Source organism: Wickerhamomyces ciferrii, contig 00088 (genome assembly GCF_000313485.1).
Source record: "Wickerhamomyces ciferrii WGS project CAIF00000000 data, strain NRRL Y-1031 F-60-10, contig 00088, whole genome shotgun sequence".
Taxonomy (NCBI): Eukaryota; Fungi; Ascomycota; class Saccharomycetes; order Phaffomycetales; family Wickerhamomycetaceae; genus Hansenula; species Hansenula ciferrii.
In genome coordinates, this window is record NW_011887652.1 from 23,453 (window position 1) to 42,963 (window position 19,511).

Below are 19,511 nucleotides of genomic sequence, written 5' to 3' on the forward strand. Positions count from 1 at the left end.
AGTAACTGATGAATACGTGTATTAATCTATATATTTCGTTGGCCACTTTTGAGTTACTAGTATGATCAATTCATCTGTTTAATCAATGTAAGGTTCATAAAGCTCATATTCAGCCAATATAACTGGTCTATTCTCTTCCTTTCTCAAAGCTTCAAACTCTTTACAAGCTTCACAGTCTTCTTGAGCATCAAGTTTTTTCTTATTATCTTTGATCAATGATTTGAATTCACATGAATGTAAATTTGTAAAATCTTCAAGCGCTTCGAAATAGTGAAACCTATTGTCAAGACCATCACAGACTGCTTTTTCAAACATGTATTCATTGATCTTTAGATGGTGGTATACATAATCGTGGAACGCTTTTTGAGTTTTTTTATCTAAACGATTAAATTTTTGCATCTTATAGTTTTCAAATGTCTTTTTGTGTGTTTTCTTTCTTTCCTCTTTTAATTTTAGAGCCTTTTCATGCTTCTTCCACCAAGATACATCCTTTCCTTCTCCATAAGACAGAAGAACAGTACCATGATTAGCAGGATTTGTATTATTAAGAAAGCATTCTTTCTTATATTCATGTTCTTTGAATAAATCTTGTTCATACACTGGAGACAGCTTATCATCCTTCTTGATAGTACCGATATAGTTTCTGATTAGACCTTCTATAGTCAATTTAGAGCCTTCATGATGAGATACTGAATCAATTTCCATTCGTTGATTTCTGCCAAAAGGCTTTTCATTAATCAAATAATGTGATGCATAAAACTTCAAATCAAATTTTAAGGCTTTCGAATTATCCCCATCATTAAAGACTATCAGACAAGCTTTGTAAAAATGTTCTTCAGTTTCATCCTTAAGTTTATGTGGCATTTGTAGACGTCCTTTACCATTATACATGGCACTTGACGCATGTGTATCACATGAGTATTTCAATATATCTTCAGTGTCCATAATTAGATGTATTTCCTCTTCAGTGTCAATATTTTTTTTGAATAACTCGGTGTACCTTCTGTTGTTATCAAAAGTCCTGGAAGTGAACATATTAAGATACGAATAGTCCTCTTTTTTTGTAACTCTACCAGTTTCATAAATGGAATAACCATCCGATTCTAACCCAGGAATAAAGCTAACAGCATAACATTGATAATTCAAAACATTTTTAGCTTTCGTTAATGCATCTTGTTGATATGCCAATGATGAAGAGTGGAATCTTTTGCCATAACAGTTTAAATATGCTAAGAATGGACCCGACTGGTGCTGAAATAAAGATGATGGTAAAAAATTATGACCTCTACTGAATCTGATTGGCTTGAACATGGTTGAACGAACGACACAAAGATCTTCAAGAACTGTTAAATTAATGGTTTGATGATTTGAGTTAGCAAAAACCATGGATTCTCAGCATATTTAAGTTGGATTATTCATTTGTTTGAAATGTGACAAGTCAAAAATGTAACATGTTGCAAAATCTGATTTTGCATGCCGCCAATTTAACCTGTTGGTATGTAAAAACTAGGATGAACTCATTGGACTTCTAATCTTCTAATATAGTGCTAAAAGTAAATGCACCATCTATCACCAAATCAGCAAACCTGGTACTTAATGTCTATTAAATTACTTTGATAATTAAGTTCTTCAACAACAATTGAAAGATCTGAGGCCGATATTATTTTCGCGCATTATGAGTACAATGATTAATGAGGTACAGTGTATACATCTCTGTAATATATTGTTCTAATGAACTAGCTATGTCATTATCAAGGTTGGAATATAGAAGGAGGAATTCATCTTTCAGATCTGTACAGCTAGTACCATTGCTTGATGATGTATAGCTAGCTCTGTTTAAGTAATAATGTGTTCTCATTAAGATTGATAAAACTAGTATATAATATACAGTGGTATGTATACCTTGGTTTCTTTGATTCAGTTATCTATACATTAACATTCTACCTATACAGCTAGTTTATTCAGATTAAAAATAGTCAATTTTTCATTCTATATATTTTTCTGGGTAATAGAGACGCAACACTATATCTCTTAATTCATCCTCTTTCAAAGCTCTAAAATCTTTACAGGCTTGACAATCTTTTGATGATTCATTATCAATGTTTTCATGATAAAACCCTTCATAAAAGGGAAAAGCGTGTTCACATGAATGTGTACTTGTAAAATCTTCAATATGTCCAAAATGGAGCGATTTTACTAATAAAGCATTTTCAATAGCTATTTCATGAATATATTCATTGATCTTTAAGTGGTTCGATACGTAATCGTGGAATGCTTTTTGAGTTCTTGCATCTAATCGATCAAATTTTTGCATCTTATAGTTTTGAAATGTTTTATTATGAGCTCTCTTTCTTTCCTCTTTTAATTTTAACGGTTTTTCATACTTTTTCCACCAAGCCAAATCCTTCCTAGATCCAACGTAGTCCCATAAATCAAAACCTTCAGAATTTCCATGAAAGCAATTACCAAAATCAGTTTTAAAGTCCTTCATGTGTTTGTGTAACGCAAACAATTTCTTTTCATTCATGGGAGACAATTTATCATCTTTTTTGACAGTACCAACATAATTTCTGATTAGTTCTTTTATACTCAATGAAGATCCTTCATGATGAGATATAGAATCAATTTCCATTCTTTGAAATCTGTAATGTGGTTTGTTGTTAAATAAATAATGTGATGCATAAAACTTCAAATCAAATTTTAGAGCCCTTGTTGGATCTTTGTCATTGAAAACAATCATACAAGCTTTATAAAAGTGATCCTTAGTTATGTCACCATATGGATCACCTTCTATTTCAACGCCTAAACCATTGAATCTCTCACGCTTCGCATGTAAATCAAAAGCATATTCAATAATATCTTCATTATCAAGAATTAAGTGAATTTTCTCTCCAGAGTCAGTACTTCTCAATACCTCAGAATATCTTTTGTCAAAATCTAGATCCTCCTTTAACCTAAAGTTGAGAATATCTTGATAATTTTTATTGTAAGAAACATTATTTAGATGAGTAGTACTCCAAAAGTCATCTACCTTATAAAGTACAGCAGCACTATAAGTATAGCATTGATAGTTCAATGCATTCTTAGCTTTTGTTAATGTATCTTGTTGATATCTCAATGATGATGAGTGCAACTTCTTGTTCAAAAGTTTGGATGCCAATAAAGCTGGTTGTTGTTGAAATAAAGATGATGATAAAACCTTATGACCTCTATTGAACCTAATATGTTTCAGCATTGTGAGCAGACACAACTAACGACGGATCTTCAAGAACTGTTCAATGAAACAAAATGATAATTAGAAGCAAAATTCAAGGATTTTCAACATAATTAAGTTATTTTTTGGTTCGAGTTTGTAATGTGACATGTCAAAATATTTCTAGCATCAATTTGTATCTTGAGACGTATCATATTTGAAAAAATGGGCATGGAAAATACCTCTTGAAGTCCATTGATTAACGTGTTTCCTGTGCTTTCATTTGTAACATTGCAACCGCCATCATAAAGCCTTACTCGATAAACAAGATGAACTAGTGAGTTATCCCAGCGCTAAAGATCAATTGGTCAATTTGATTAGTATAAACAAAATTGTTATGAGTTTGAATATTATTGATTATGTCATAGTTGACTAAGCTTTTCCATGGCCGTCGGATTTGTGTATTTAAATCCGGTAGAGGATTTAGTTTACGACGTTTACAAAATTGAAAAAGTACTTCAACTTAAATGACACATTTTTAATGAAAAGTTTTTCAGAATTAATCAAAAAGTTTAGAAGGATCATATAAAGCAATAATTCCTAGATTTGTGATCAGTGCTATTGGTTATCGAGTCATTTGATACAGTTACTAGAGCCATCCTGCTGCTTCAGTTTTTCCCATCTGCTATTTACTGCATTCCATACATATAGAATTATAAGATAAACATATAGAACAATAATGACAATTTCCAAGATCCCAGTTTGGTTAGATTGTGATCCAGGTCATGATGATATGATTGCCATTTTATTAACTGCATTCCATCCAAATTTTAATTTATTAGGTATATCAACAACATTTGGTAATTCATCTTTAACAAATACAACAAGAAATACATTATCAATTTTGACAATTTTCCAAAAATTAAACATCCCTGTGTTTAAAGGTTCTTCTAAACCTGTTATTAAAGAAGCTAAATATGCACCAAGTATTCATGGAGAATCTGGACTTGCTGGTACTGAATTACCTACCCCGGTGATTGATATTTCAAATCCAAATGATACTGATGATGAATTAACAACTTTCTACAATACATTGAAAAAAGAGATTGATCAACATATTGGTGAAATTTCCATTGTGGCAACTGGTCCATTAACAAACATTGGTAAATTTTTTCTAGAAAATCCAGAATATAAATCAAAAGTTAAATTTATTTCCATTATGGGTGGTGGTATTGAAATTTCAAATTGGGGTGCTGGTGAATTTAATACACTTTGTGATCCTCATGCAACTAATTATATTTTCCAAGATTCAATCTTATCTCCAAAGACTATATTATTACCAATTGATGTTACACATACTGCAATTTTAAATTCAAAAGTTGAAAAGCAATTACAGTCAACTTCATCTAATTTAAGAAAATTCTTATATGAATTAATGGAATTTTTCAAAGAAACTTATAAATCACAACAAGCATTCATCGAAGGACCACCAATTCATGATCCATTAGCTGCAATTGTTCTCTTGGAGGAATATGGATTTGTTGATTTAGGTATTGAAAGTATTAGATATAATTTAACCGCTGTGGAAAATGGTGAATTAGAAGGGAAATTAAATTATTTTAATGATTCAAATGGTGTTAAAGTTGTAACTAAATTGAATATTGATAAGTTTTGGGAAATTGTTTTGGAAACTGTTGATATTGCAGATCAATAGATTATTTATTTATATATGATATAATGATGATTATCGAGATCGATGATTAAACTAGTACTGATGATTGTTGTAGATTGTAGGTCTGATCATTGTATAAATTTACGATCGGATAAACCATCCATAGATTCTGGAAGAACTGATGTACTCTGAATCTTGATAGATTGATTTTGGATGTAATTAATCAAGTACCCACGAGTATACGCATATATTAACCCCTATTGATACAACCAAACCATCATGGTCAAACCTTGAGTTACAGCTGAATTAATTATTAGAGCGAATAATCAAACCTTGATGGTTGATTGAATTGGTGCATTAACACGTTTTATATATACCTAAGGTTAACTCAAGAGGATCAATACTTGTTGTAATATACATGAAGATATTATACAATATGATTTGATGAAATAGATAACATTAGCCAAGGAATAAACCATGCAGATCACCAAGTTTCCAGCCGACGTAAAATGGGTGTTTGATTTAATTCATTTGTTGCAGTACGAGACGTATGATGCATTGTTCAGTGTAATTGTCGATTATCTATTCAATCAATTGGATTGGCTTGAAGCTTCAGGCTCCAATTGAATTGGGATTTGGTGCATAAGATACTCGTGGGTTATGATTGATTGATACTATTGGATTATTCTAAGGCAAAATGTACCCATGAGTCAATGATATGGTGAATATATTTCATAGGACGGTACTTAAGCGTACTCGATTACGTTCTCTTTGTTAAAACGTTTTCTTCATCATCGGTGATCGGAATTATAGTTCTTAACGGATACAAGCAATTTGAACTCTTGGTTTCTGGGCTCAATTGATAAGATAATAACTGGAGAAAAAAGAGAATGAATGGGTTATTGAACGTATAATAGGTACAAGTAGATGATGGTATTCATCATAGTACTTCTTTCCTGTTAATCTAAGCTTCTCTTAATCAATCTTCACCGTTCCAGCTTTGTTTGTCTGTCTATACCAAGTTCCAACTCCACGTGCTGGTGTATATCTGCTTAAACAAATGCAACCATTTTATCAAATACAGGAATATCGTGCGTCCTAATCAAGTAATGGCTACTAAACTCAAAAGACTTTAAGCTTTCAACTTACGATTCAATAGGTAAATCAATTTTTACAATTCTCGAGGATGATACTCGGTCAATGGGTATAAAATATGGGTATAAATACTTGTCAAGTTCCTGATTATTGATAGATCTATATACATCTCTATACTCCATCAAACAACAACAGTATAATCCAAAGATGAAATTTTTATCTGCTTTAACAACAGCTTTATTATCAACAGCAGCTTTAGCTAAAAACATTGTCTTAACAAATGATGATGGTTGGGCTTCAACTGAAATCAGAGCAACTTATAGAGAATTAACAAATGCAGGTCATAATGTTTATTTAGTTGCTCCATTAGAACAAAGATCAGGTTTTGGTGGTACTTTTACATTTTCATATACTGATAAATTATTACATGATGATCAATTCCATTTCAAAAAAGAAGGTGATGCTGCTTGGGGTCATGAAGAAAATGATGATCATATTTGGTATTTCAATGCTACACCAGCTGCTTGTGTTGGGTTTGCTTTTGATTATTTATTACCAACTCATTTTGCTGATGTTAAAATTGATTTAGTTGTCTCTGGTGTTAACCAAGGTTTAAACTTGGATATTCCAATGTTCACCATTTCTGGTACTATTGGTGCTACTTATAATGCTGTTTATAGAGGTTATTCAGCTGTTGCATTCTCTGGTTCAACTTCAAATAATTCATTCTATCAAGATTCATTAAATGATGATTCAAATGCTCCTGCAAACATTTATGCTAAAAAAGTTGTTGAAATCACTTCAAAATTATTTGAATCTCAAGGTGATAATGAAAGAGTCTTACCATTAGGTACTGGTTTAAATGTTAACTTCCCAAAAGTTACTACTTTAGTTAAAGAAGGTTCAGAAGAATGTTCAGATCCACAATTTGTCTTTTCAAGATTAACTGGTGAGCATGTTGCTATTCCAGGTTTAAAATTAAATGAAACTTCAGGTGTTTTTGAATTTTCAAACTTGAAAAATGGTTCAATTGCTACTGGTGTTAAATATAATGGTATCTTTGATTTACCAAGTGAAAACTCAGTTACTGAAAATGGTTGTTGGACTTCAGTCTCTGCCTTCAGTGTTGATTATTCTGCTCCAGAACAAGAAGCCAATGAAGCTAAAGCTTTATTAGGTGATTTATTAGTTCAAAGATCATAGATCTGATATATACCCCTTCACTATATCCTTTCTTTTATTCTTTCTTTATACGTTGTTCATTGACATACTGGGTATGTCTTGAATAGTTGTTTTCTTTCCTTTATATATATATATAAACCTTTTCTAGTATATATCAAAAAATATAATTATAATTTAGACTTTATATCAAATTGTCATGTTTTTGCAGCTATTTGAATTTTGTGTCAAAATTTATCTTATACTGATTACTAAGCAGACACTACTTCGCTGATGTAATAAACTATGGCTTTAAATTTTCATCCGAAGCGATGAGTTTGAACTTTGTAATATATAAATCTTATAAATAAACCATCAAATATTCCAATTTTTTAGCTGTCCTTTTAACATAACAATACGATACAATACAATCACAATGGGAGAAGATCAACACCATGCAGATTATTCTAATTTCACTTCATCTTCCAAACAAGAAACTTTAGAAACAGTAACATTATCATATGAAGCTCTTTCACAAGATTTAACAAATTGGGTTGCAAATTTATCAAATGCATCATCATTAATATGGCATGCTTATCATTCACTTAAAATCCCAGTAAATTGGACTGGGTTTTATGTTGTTGATCCAGAAGATCCATCACAATTAATCTTGGGTCCATTCCAGGGGAAAGTTGCATGTCAAACTATTAAAATAGGTAAAGGAGTTTGTGGAATTGCTGCACAAACTGAAAAAACTCAAGTTGTACCAAATGTTGAAGAATTCCCAGGGCATATTGCTTGTGATGGTGAAACTAAAAGTGAAATTGTTGTCCCTATTGTAGGGAAAGATGGGAAATTAAGAGGTGTTATTGATATTGATGGTTTAGTTTTAGGTGCTTTTGATGAAGTTGATCAAAAAGAATTGGAAAAATTGGCACAATTGATTGCTGATGGGAATAAGTGGTATGAATACTGAATTATTTTATATCTTTGACCGAAAACCATCTCATGAATATAGATTACAAAACGAATGTATAATAATTTCAGTGATTTATCATTAACCGATGTAACTCAACTAATTTAATTATGTATATATATCTACATACATATCCAATGGAATTCGTAAGAGCTACATCTCTTGATATTAAATCAACTCCTATACTCATTTCTAACTTCTTCAACTATCTAAGTCAAAATGTTCACTAATATTAATATTACAAATTCTGATTATGTAAGTGCTGACATGCCATTCTTGACTATTTCCGGTTCTTTTTCTCCCAGTTCCGGCTCCTCATCTAAATTTTAATTAACCGCTGAATACAATAAACAATAAACAAAATGAGCAAAATATTCCAAATTAATTCGCCACTGATACACCAATGAGAAACTACTTTGTGTTGGGTGCTGCTGCTGCTCAGATTATCTCGTAATGTATTGGATGGGCTGGTGTATTATGGTCTTTTGAGAGACACGGGGATGCGTGGCTGAATTTTGTTTTTTCGTCATAGGGCTCATAAGGCTACAATATGAGAGAGTTTTACTAGTATGCTGATTTGGAAAAAGGGTTGAAGATTTCATGTCAAAACATACGAGTATTTGGTTGAAACGTGTGGTTGAATTGCGGTAATGGGTCCATTTGTATCTTGATTTGGTCCTGATTTGAGACCATTGGGTGTATCAATTGCATTGCTCTTTATGACATTTTTTGTGATTTTGTATGGATTTACAATGATTATTATGACATTTAAGGGTTCTTTTTAATTCTTTGTTCAACTATGGCATGTTTTAAGATCTGCTAGTTTTTTTTTCTTTTGCATGATGAAATGGACTTGGTGTATTTTTTAGTCTACGACACATATACGAGAAGTTTTTGTCATATGAAGAAAATTTAGATCTACATCCACATCTAATTAAAGAGAAGATTTTTACTAAACTGGGGTGGATCCATCATCAATTTCACCATTTCATTACGTTTATGGGTATATTCTTGATATTGATCATCATCTTGTTAAAGATATATTGGCTGATTTTGTTGGTCTTACTAAAGAGCTTGCATTGAAGTATCAATTTACATCTGATTAATTGCCATTTTCATTACAGTTTTTTGAGAATAGATTTCCTTTAATTGATATAAGATTGGATCATCATTAATATCATACCACAGCTTTTGATGAAAAGTTTTTAAATGATAATCATAGTAAAAATTTTATTCTCAAAGGTTAGAAAATTTTTCATTATTCATAAATATATATAAACTATCAAAACACATTTCAAAGACTTTGAATTTTTATAACTTTTGTTCTTTCTTTACCTTAGTCAATTATCAAGTGATTATTATTATTATAATATGACAGTCTCTGAGAATCCTGAAACCGTGGATAACTCCACTTTTAGCAAATTCTATTCCATTTATTCAAGGGATGATAGTTATAACCTTTTATGTTATGATAATAAGGCTGGTTTTGAAATTCACGCTGCTTGGCCTCAAGTTGTTGAAAAGATGAAGGCTATGAAGGAACAAAATGAAGCTGATATTAAACAATATGGTTTTACTCAAGATGAATTAGATTCATCTTCATTACCAATTACTCATGAAGGTTCTGTTAAAGTTTATGAATTTAAAAAATTTGATGAAACTTTTACTCGTGGTGTTATCTTGAAAGATTTTACTCCTTCTCAAACTGAATTAGCAACTATTGGTGGTCATCAATCAAAATTTCATGATTGGTTTGCAAAATTAATTGTTCAAGATTCAAGAGTTGAAGATAGTGTTAAACCAACAATTATGGATCCTGCTAAACAAATGGCTAATTTTGTTGCTGATTTTTTTGCTGAACATTTGAAAAACACTACAAATAATGATGAATGGAATAATGGTGGTCGTGAATATTTTGTTGATAAAGTTCATTATTTCACTTCAAGAGGTGCTAAAATTGAATGTGTTTTACCAGCTTTCCCATGTAAATCTTCAAATACTCAAAAAGTTGTTGGTGTTTTCCCTGATAAAGGTGAAGAATTAGCTTTGAGAAGATTAATTTTCACTGCTAGAGCTATTGAACAAGTTTATTCACCAGGTATGAAAATCTTTATTGTTTCTGATGGTCATGTTTTCAGTGATTGTATTGGTGTTGATGATGATGTTGTTGATGCTTATACTGAACGTTTAAAATATTTTTATAAACATGTTAAACTTAGTGAAAATGCTGATAAAGATTATATTGGTTTTGTTTCATTAAAAGATTTGTTTTTCAAAGAAGATGCTGAAGCTTTTAATGAAGAATTGATTAAAGATGTTCAATTACCTCATTACACTGGTTCCAAAATTTGTGAAGATGCTGAATTATCAAGAAGATTATTAATTGCAGGTTGTGATACTGATGCTGGTAAATTAAGAGAAGATGTTAATACTCCTGATCATCCAAGATTACATCTTTATAGAGGTTTTATGAGATTTATGTTGGAAGATTTAGCTTTACATCCAGTTTGTAAAAAAATGTCTAAAAGAAATTTTAAAAAAACTGTTAGTAGAGTTGCTTTTGAAATGATTAAAAGAAATGATGCTTATTCAAATTTAGTTGAATTATTATTCCCATTCCATTTACGTTTATCAATTCATGCTCATACTAATGCAGGTCCAAAATATGGTATTAGATTGATCAATACAAATGAATGTAAAATTATCAAAAGTTTAGATTCAAGTGATGAACCAAGTTTTGAAGATTTATTACATATTCCAACACCATGGCATAATAGTATTGTTAAAGTTGAAGGTCATCGTTATATATATTTAACTAAATCAAGAGTTGTTTTGGATGCAGTTAATCAAGGTATATATACAAGTGAATGGAATAAAGGTGATTTTGAAGCTGGTATTGGTGGTCATTTCTATTTGAAATGTGCTCAAAAAGCTAAAGAAGAATAAGCTTTTGTTGTTTTAATTCCATAACTAGAGTTGACCTTTAGTTTTGAATTATTCTTGATGAGAATAATTTGTTTTATTATATCTAGATAGAAAAAATTTTGAGATAATTTATATAAACTTTTTTATAACACAAAAAAACAAATAATAAACTTTTCTTTATATCTCATTAATACGTCTGCCTACTATAGATTGGTCATGTAGATTTAAATTGCAAATTCATTAAACTTTTATTTATTTATGTTTGTTTTTTTTTATTTGTTGATCTAGGGTTTGAATTGTAACACAAAAAATATATCTATAATACATTATATAATTAATTTCAAATTAAAAGGTTGAAAGAGGTGATCACACATTAAGCTATTTGGATATATGATATAAATTAGGATGTTTTTAATCTTATAAAGCACCTAAGAAATCTTCCTTTATACTTCCAATAGCATAAATAGCATTAACATCAGCTCTTGTCCCCACAATCTTAAGTCTAACTCTACTTCCCTTTTCTATAACTTGATCATCAGATTGATAAGCTGGAGGATTTGAACTTGGATTAAATGACATATCTGAAGGTATTAAATGAGTTGAAACAAATACAGATAAAGGACCAACATCAACAAAAAAACCTAATTTACTAACTTGTGAACAAACACCATCAACAACTTCACCTTTAAATGGTTTCCAAACAACAGCTCTATATTTAACTTCAAATTCTGCTGAACCATCACTTGGAATAATTTTACCTTTACCAATATCAATACTCATACAATCTAAAACACACATTATATAACCAAATTTACCTGTACATGAACCTTCAACTTCATTTAATAGTTTCGTCCTTAAGAATTGATTCATTTGTGGACCGAAATATGAAGGATGTAAATTTAATACTAATGATAAATCTTTCTATTAAGAACTGATGTTAGTATAATATTATATATCAATATTCATAGAAAAACATACTAAAAAAAACATGGTTTATATGGGTATGTATGATTTATATGATTCTAGAGGTATAGTTTGATGAGGAATGTATATCCTTGATAGGTTTTAGAATTGAATTGTTGTTGTTTTATAAATTGAAACTTTTTCCAAATTATATTGATTAAATGATTAGATGATATTAATGAATGTAAAATCTATTGTTTTTTGATCAAATTTCCCAGGTTTTCAGGTATGAGTAAAGTCCTTTCTTGTTATTCCCCCTATTACAACACAGAATCCCTTTGATTAGGTTAAAGATGTATTGATTTTGCTCTTTCCTGGTTTTAAAATGTCACTTTCCGTTGTTTTTGTTGACATTCAAATTTCGTGATAAATTGAAAAGTTCAACATCCGAACACCAAACTTTAATTTTCGCGGGTCTTCGCGAATTTCCTGAAAAAGTTCTTTCACGAATTTTTTGTTGAACATTTTAATGATTTGAATACAAAATTGCATTGAATTTACAAGGTTTTTAGTTGAAATCCAGTGGGAAATGTCACAAAAAATCGGAAGAGTATGTTTGCATTGGATAGAGCGTGTTGAATAATGTTACTAATCTGGAAATTTCTAGACTTCATTGGCCTTCACAAAGCTATGGCATCATGTTGATGTTGCAAAAGACAACAGATCATTAGGTCGTTTAGCATCACAAATCGCAATTACTTTAATGGGTAAACATAAACCTATTTATGATCCTTCTTATGATGTTGGTGATTATGTCGTTGTTACAAATTGTAAAGATTTGAAAATCACAGGTAATAAATTAAAAGATAAATTATATTGGAGACATAGTGGTAAAATTGGTCAATTAAAATTAACTCCAATGGATAAAGTGATACATGATAAAGGTTATGGTGAAGTTTTAAGAAAAGCTGTTAGTGGTATGTTACCAAAGACTAAACTACGTAAGGCAAGATTAGAAAGATTAAAAGTGTTTGATGGTTCTGAACACCCTTATAAACAAAATATTTTCGCTGTTCATGATCAACAACCTGAAGCTAGAAAGAAATTATTAGAATTAGAACAAGATTGAAAACCAAGAGGCAACATATGAATTAATTGTACATTATATATAAGTGCTTAACTTTGTAAATAGAAACCAAATTGCACATTATACCATTTTTTGATCATACAAATATTTCTCTTGTAGACGTAAACTTCTATTTAACCCATTTTATATTAATTTTTTTTTATTTACTTATACAATAATATACATGATTTTTTCATAAGTTTTTTAGTTTTCATTTTAAATAATAATTATATTCATAATTTGATTTGATATTTAAAAAATCTACTTTTTTTTTCATATTTTCTTCTTTTTATTTGATATTCTCAAAAATCAACTGAACGATCAGTATATAAACGTGGAGCAATATTCATAGCCATTAATTCTTGGAATAATAATTTAGCAGCATAAGGAATATGAATTTGATAAATATCAATCTTATTCTTACAACCACGACATTCAAATTGATTATGTTTTAATTTAGCAATAACAGACATTAACCCACAAACACCACAAACATGAACTCTAAAAGCATCTGAAGCTTCCATCAATCTTTCCTTCATAAAAGCTGCTGCACCATGTGCAATCATACAATCACGTTCCATTTCACCAAAACGTAACCCACCATCTCTTGAACGACCTTCAACTGGTTGTCTTGTTAAAATTTGAACTGGACCTCTTGCTCTTGCATGAATTTTATCATCAACCATATGTCTTAATCTTTGATAATAAGTTGGACCAAAGAAAATTTGGGCCATTAATTTTTTACCTGTATGACCATTATACATAACTTCAAAACCTCTTGATTGATAACCATGTTCTCTTAATAATTTAGAAATTGCATCAACTGTAACATCTGTAAATGGTGAAGCATCACCTTCTAACCCTGAAAGTGCAGAAACTTTTGATAATAAACATTCAATTAAATGTGCAACAGTCATACGTGATGGAATAGCATGAGGATTAATAATTAAATCTGGGACAATACCTTCTCTTGTGAAAGGCATATCTTCACGACGATATGTAATACCAATAGTACCTTTTTGACCATGACGTGAGGCAAATTTATCACCAATTTGTGGAACTTTTGTAGTTCTCATACGAACTTTAACGAATTTTAAACCTTCTTGATTTGTTGTTATTAAAACTTGATCAACAATACCATTTTCTGTTGATCTTAATGGAGTTGAAGCATCACGTTTACTATGATACACAGTTCTTTGACCTAATTCTTCAGAATCTGCTTGAATTGGTGTAGTTTTACCAATAATAATATCTTCACCTGAAACTCTAACACCTGGTGCAATTAATCCATCATCATCTAATTTTTCATATGTACCGTGTTTTAATCTTAAAGTATTACTACGATTTGGTTTTTCAAATTGTTCCACCACGGTCATACCAACTCTTTTTTCTTGATCCATATAAGATCTGAAAAATAAAGATCTAAATAATCCTCGATCTATACTTGATTGATTCATAATCATAGAATCTTCTTGATTATAACCTGAATAACATGCAATAGCCACTATAGCATTTTGTCCAGCTGGTAATTCTCTAAATTTCAAATGTTCCATAGCTCTTGTTGTAGCAAGAGGTTTTTGTGGATAATACAAGATATTTGCCATAGTATCCATACGAACACTATAATTTGTTAAGAAAACACCCATAGCTTGTTTACCCATAGCTGATTGATAAGTATTACGAGGAGATTGATTATGATCTGGGAATGGAATAATTGAAGCTGCAACACCTAAAATCATTGAAGGATGAATTTCACAATGTGTAAAAGTTTGAGCATGTTTATTTGTACCTGGTTTTAATCTTTTATTTGGATCTGGATCATCATAATTTTGTGTACCATATTTTTCTGGGTTTAAATCTTCTGGTGACATTGCAATCATTATAGTTTCTTCTTCTTCAGCATCAACATATTCCACAATACCATTTGTAACTAATGAATTCCAAACAAATGGTTCTTCTTCCATTTCTTCATAATCACCATATTCTGTATCAACAATTTTTTGAACATGTTCTCTTTTCAAAGCTAATTCTTTAGCACCAGTTTCTTCATTATCTTCAACAACAAATAATGGTCTATAAACTCTACCAGCATCTGTGAAAACTTTAAATTCTTTTTCACGAATATCTCTAATAATAGAAACTTCTGGAGAAATTTCACCTCTTCTTCTTAAATTTCTCATTGTAGAAATTAATTTAGCAGGATCTCTATGAATACCATGCCAAACACCATTAACGAAAATTCTTGTAGCATCTGGAGCTTGGTGAGGTAAATAATCTTCTAAAGGTTCCATACCCCATTCTTCCAAGAAATAAATAATTGGATCAGAACCTGAACCAACAGAAATACAAGACATTAATGATAAATTTTTAACTAAACCACAAGCTTGACCTTCTGGAGTTTCAGCAGGACAAACAAGACCCCAATGGGTATTATGTAATTGACGAGGTTTTGCTAATTTACCATCACGACCAATTGGAGTATTAGTTCTTCTTAAATGTGATAAAGTTGATGAATAAGTATAACGATTCAAGACTTGTGAAACACCAGCTCTTGAACTCATTGCCTTTTTTTGTTCACCCCAATTACCAGTAGCTAAAGAATATTTTAAACCTGAAGTGATTGTAGTTGCCTTGACAGCTAATTTTAAATTAAAATCAGTATCAGTTTCGACTGATCTTTGCATATAACGATAAATATCTCTTGTTAATTTTTTAAATAAAATTCTGAAAAGATTAGCTAATAAAGGACCTGCCAAATCTAATCTTTTTTTACCAAAATGATCACGATCATCTTGAGGTTTTCTTTCTAATGCACATAATAATAATCTATTAACCATATAACCCAAGAAAAATGCCTTTCTTGATTCAAAACCTTCTTGTTGAGTAATATGAGGTAAAAATTCCTTTTGTAAAATATCTTTAGCATATTGAATACGTTTTTCTCTTCTAATCCCCAAGGCATTACCACGACGACCAATAAAATCTAATGCAACTTCACGATCTTGAATAACAAAACCTTCTTCAACACAAGGTTTTAACATTTCAAACATTTGCCAATCATTTTGATCATAACAAATATGTTCCAAGATATCACCATCTGGTACAATACCTAAAGCTCTAAATACAATAACAATTGGAATATCTTGTTTGATATAAGGTAATGTAGCTTTAATAGTTCTACCTGAACCTTTATCATCACGACCATATAATTTAATTTGCATAGAACTAATTAATCTTGAACCTTTTTCCAAAGCAGAACGAATTTCAGCAACATGAGACACAGGTGATGGAGCAGATTTTTTGAAAACTTGAACAATATTTGCAGCAGAACGTTCTTGAGCAATCAAGACTTTTTCAGAACCATTAATAACAAAATAACCACCCATATCATAAGGACATTCTTTTAATGAATACATTTCTTCTTCTTCCAAGTCTCTTAATAAACAATATTTAGATTTTAACATAATTGGAACACGACCAATATAAACTTTTTTATTATCATTCCCATCATCATCTAATTCATCTTCAACTTCATCTTTTATCACGGTCCAATCATTAGTCCCATCTATAGTTTCATAAGTGATTTTATCCATTTCCACAAATAATGGAGCTGCATAAGTTAAATTACGTAGTCTAGCTTCTTGAGGGAACATTTGTTGAGTTGTACCATCAGATTCAGTCATTGTTGGTCTTGAAAGGAAAATTTTACCAAATTTAATTTCATATTTTCTATTTATATTATCATCTTCTGTAATATGTTGAGCTGGTTGCTCAAGGATCAAAGTTGAATCTTCCCATACTAATTCCTGGATAGAAGTATTTATAAATTCATCAAATGAATCCAATTGTTGAGAAACTAACCCTTTTTCTCTGAAAAAAGAGGAAATCACTGTCCAACAATCTTCTGAAGTGATATCCTCTGTTTCCAATGCATATGGATCAACATCGTACTCTTTTGAAACAATTGTTAGTATATTGCACTCCGACTTGATTGATATCAATTTTGCCTTCAACTCACCGTCAGACATGCTTAATTAGCTCAAATCAGCACCAAAAACCAAGCGGAAAAAACGCCACGCAATAAAGCACACACAAACAAACAACAATCCGTAAGAAAACAACCAAGTTCTCCCACTAATTAATCCCTTTTGAAGTAATTTAATGATTCTGTTTTGTTAAGATCTTCTTTTTAATAATCAAAACAATTTCAATTTTCAACGCCAAAAAATCCAAAAATTCGCGAAAGATCCCAAAATTTACCCGGCTTTGATCTTTTTTGGAAAAATCAGAAAAAGTTCCAAAATTCAACCAGTATTAAATGAAGGCCATCATCAAGGTCAAACAGATCACAGGGCAAAGATGCTACGTATAACTCAAAAACTAGGGTTCAAAGCCCCAGTGATAGGAATCAGAACACTTGCAACTCATTCTACAGAACAACCATTACCTAAAACCCCATCAAAAGTTCAATTAGATTCAAGAAAATTATCAAATCCAAAAAAACTTTATGAATTAATTCAATCATCTATTGCTAAAGGTGAACCACATTTTAAAATTGGTGGAAAACAATTATATTTCCCAACTGCTCGTGTTGTACTATTAAGACCAAATGCTAAACATACCCCATACCAAGCGAAATTCATTGTCCCCAAATCATTTAATAGAATGGATTTAAGAGATTATTTATATAATTTATATGGCCTTAGAGTTTTCAAAATAACAACACAAATTATTCCAGGGAAATTTGTTCGTGAAGGTGTTGTTGCCCGTTATAGAACTGGTTCTATTAAAAAAATGACTGTTGATTTATTGGAACCTTTTGTTTGGCCTGAAGAACCAAAAGATAAAGATGAAGAATATAATGTTGGATTTATGAATGAATTAGATAAATATGTGGAAAATACAAGAAGATTAGGTTCGGATAAATTAAAAGCTGGTACTGCATTTGGTGGTGCTTTAGGTCCATATCCAAAAAAACCTGAACCTTTTGTACCAAAATTTTTAAAGAAAAAATTATTGAATGAAAAAAATGAAACAAAATCTATAAATGATAAAAAAGAAAATGAAAAATTGATTTCCAAGTACTTGAATTTATGAATAATCTTTGGATCCCACTTGTATATATATATAAATAATTACTATTACAAAGTTTTATATTGTACTAAAATAACCTATATTTCCCTAAAAAAAAAACCAAACCAAAATAACTATATAACCCAAAACCTTACCATATACCATATACTAGATAACCATATATAACCATATAACCATACCACATATACCATTTATTCATGTTTCTTTGATTCATCAATTGGTGTATATCCATTATTCCACCATGAAAACCAACCATTATTAACCTTTGTTTGTTTTAATTCATTTCCAAGATCTTTAGTTGAATCAGTATTCAATTTAGTAGTTTCATCAATATTTTCATATTCATCTTTACCAACAAAATCATAATCATCATTTGAAGTATTTGCAGTTGTAGTGGTGGTGTTTAAAGATCTTGATTCATTTGTTGTCCCTGTTGAACCTGTTGGAGTTGTTGATCTTGTTGATCTTGTTGAACCTGTTGGTTTAGGGAAATATTGTAAAACACCAACTAAACTTTCAAATATATTATTTTGTTGTTGAGTTTGTTTAGGATTTGATTGTTTTGAAATGATTGAATTTGCAAATGAATCAAAAATTGATTGATTTACACCATTTGATGTATAACTAGATGATGTATTATTTGACGATTGATCAGATGATATGATTTTCAAAGTTTTCAATAAGTTTAAGACAAATTCTAATGGATTTTTGGCATATAATTTATTAACAAAAGAATCAATTTCAATTTCATAACGACCCAAGTATTCATCAATATAATTAAAATAAATAAATTCATAACCTTTTGTATTTGGTAAAATTAACCAAATTGATAAATAAAGTTTAATAATTGAATAAAATGGCAGATATTTTAAGATTAAATTATAAAATTGAAACTCCAAGATAGTTAAAGAACCAAAGACAATCCAATAAATTAACCATGATTTAATTAAATTGATATCATTAGTTTTCAATGATTTAAAAGTGGAAATCAATGGGAAGGCAAATGAAATAGTTAAACTAGAATGTTAGTACATCATCAACAAGATCAAAACCAAATTAACTCACCTTGTTAAATTGAAAATAATTGAAAACATTATTAAAATTATAAATTGCCTTCTTATATTATCCTTATACTATCAAAATACTATCAAAAATTGAGATTTCAAGTCAGACACAAATAGCACAATCGAAACAACAGCACAGTCTGAACACAACACTAGCAATATGTAACCTTAGAATATAGCAGTAAATAACCAGTGATTTAATTCAATCAATTGATAAAACGAAATTCAATTTTTAGTTTTGTTTAAATTTCAACTTTTTTTGCCTTTGTACATTAAATTCATTTGTGGTTTTTCTGAAATTAAAA

At 30.2% G+C, this 19,511-nt stretch overlaps 10 protein-coding genes across 10 annotated transcripts; 6 read left to right on the plus strand and 4 right to left on the minus strand.

The window, feature by feature from the left end:
* Positions 1 to 78: 78 nt before the first annotated feature.
* On the minus strand, positions 79 to 3,449 carry BN7_3247 (uncharacterized protein; the record flags this gene model as incomplete). Its single annotated transcript, XM_011276096.1, has 3 exons — positions 79 to 1,343; positions 2,068 to 3,209; positions 3,436 to 3,449. The coding sequence occupies 3 exons, from the start codon at positions 3,447 to 3,449 to the stop codon at positions 79 to 81; spliced, it is 2,421 nt and encodes an 806-aa protein (XP_011274398.1).
* Positions 3,450 to 3,932: 483 nt separating this feature from the next.
* URH1 (trifunctional uridine nucleosidase/nicotinamide riboside hydrolase/nicotinic acid riboside hydrolase) lies at positions 3,933 to 4,907 on the plus strand (the record flags this gene model as incomplete). Its single annotated transcript, XM_011276097.1, has 1 exon — positions 3,933 to 4,907. The coding sequence occupies one exon, from the start codon at positions 3,933 to 3,935 to the stop codon at positions 4,905 to 4,907; it is 975 nt and encodes a 324-aa protein (XP_011274399.1).
* Positions 4,908 to 6,167: 1,260 nt separating this feature from the next.
* BN7_3249 (5'-nucleotidase surE) lies at positions 6,168 to 7,163 on the plus strand (the record flags this gene model as incomplete). The annotated part of the gene is made up of 1 exon (XM_011276098.1): positions 6,168 to 7,163. The coding sequence occupies one exon, from the start codon at positions 6,168 to 6,170 to the stop codon at positions 7,161 to 7,163; it is 996 nt and encodes a 331-aa protein (XP_011274400.1).
* A 391-nt stretch (positions 7,164 to 7,554) lies between these two features.
* Positions 7,555 to 8,094, plus strand: BN7_3250 (L-methionine (R)-S-oxide reductase; the record flags this gene model as incomplete). Its single annotated transcript, XM_011276099.1, has 1 exon — positions 7,555 to 8,094. One exon carries the CDS (start codon positions 7,555 to 7,557, stop codon positions 8,092 to 8,094), a length of 540 nt encoding a protein of 179 aa, XP_011274401.1.
* A 1,371-nt stretch (positions 8,095 to 9,465) lies between these two features.
* On the plus strand, positions 9,466 to 11,040 carry DIT1 (Dit1p; the record flags this gene model as incomplete). Its single annotated transcript, XM_011276100.1, has 1 exon — positions 9,466 to 11,040. The coding sequence occupies one exon, from the start codon at positions 9,466 to 9,468 to the stop codon at positions 11,038 to 11,040; it is 1,575 nt and encodes a 524-aa protein (XP_011274402.1).
* Positions 11,041 to 11,436: 396 nt separating this feature from the next.
* RPB7 (DNA-directed RNA polymerase II subunit RPB7) lies at positions 11,437 to 11,889 on the minus strand (the record flags this gene model as incomplete). Its single annotated transcript, XM_011276101.1, has 1 exon — positions 11,437 to 11,889. One exon carries the CDS (start codon positions 11,887 to 11,889, stop codon positions 11,437 to 11,439), a length of 453 nt encoding a protein of 150 aa, XP_011274403.1.
* A 622-nt stretch (positions 11,890 to 12,511) lies between these two features.
* MRPL23 (mitochondrial 54S ribosomal protein uL13m) lies at positions 12,512 to 13,051 on the plus strand (the record flags this gene model as incomplete). Its single annotated transcript, XM_011276102.1, has 2 exons — positions 12,512 to 12,532; positions 12,611 to 13,051. The coding sequence occupies 2 exons, from the start codon at positions 12,512 to 12,514 to the stop codon at positions 13,049 to 13,051; spliced, it is 462 nt and encodes a 153-aa protein (XP_011274404.1).
* Positions 13,052 to 13,350: 299 nt separating this feature from the next.
* Positions 13,351 to 17,076, minus strand: RPB2 (DNA-directed RNA polymerase II subunit RPB2; the record flags this gene model as incomplete). Its single annotated transcript, XM_011276103.1, has 1 exon — positions 13,351 to 17,076. The coding sequence occupies one exon, from the start codon at positions 17,074 to 17,076 to the stop codon at positions 13,351 to 13,353; it is 3,726 nt and encodes a 1,241-aa protein (XP_011274405.1).
* Positions 17,077 to 17,407: 331 nt separating this feature from the next.
* On the plus strand, positions 17,408 to 18,145 carry MRP20 (mitochondrial 54S ribosomal protein uL23m; the record flags this gene model as incomplete). The annotated part of the gene is made up of 1 exon (XM_011276104.1): positions 17,408 to 18,145. The coding sequence occupies one exon, from the start codon at positions 17,408 to 17,410 to the stop codon at positions 18,143 to 18,145; it is 738 nt and encodes a 245-aa protein (XP_011274406.1).
* Positions 18,146 to 18,333: 188 nt separating this feature from the next.
* BN7_3256 (HVA22/TB2/DP1 family protein) lies at positions 18,334 to 19,488 on the minus strand (the record flags this gene model as incomplete). Its single annotated transcript, XM_011276105.1, has 2 exons — positions 18,334 to 19,159; positions 19,478 to 19,488. 2 exons carry the CDS (start codon positions 19,486 to 19,488, stop codon positions 18,334 to 18,336), a joined length of 837 nt encoding a protein of 278 aa, XP_011274407.1.
* Between the last annotated feature and the right edge of the window lie 23 nt (positions 19,489 to 19,511).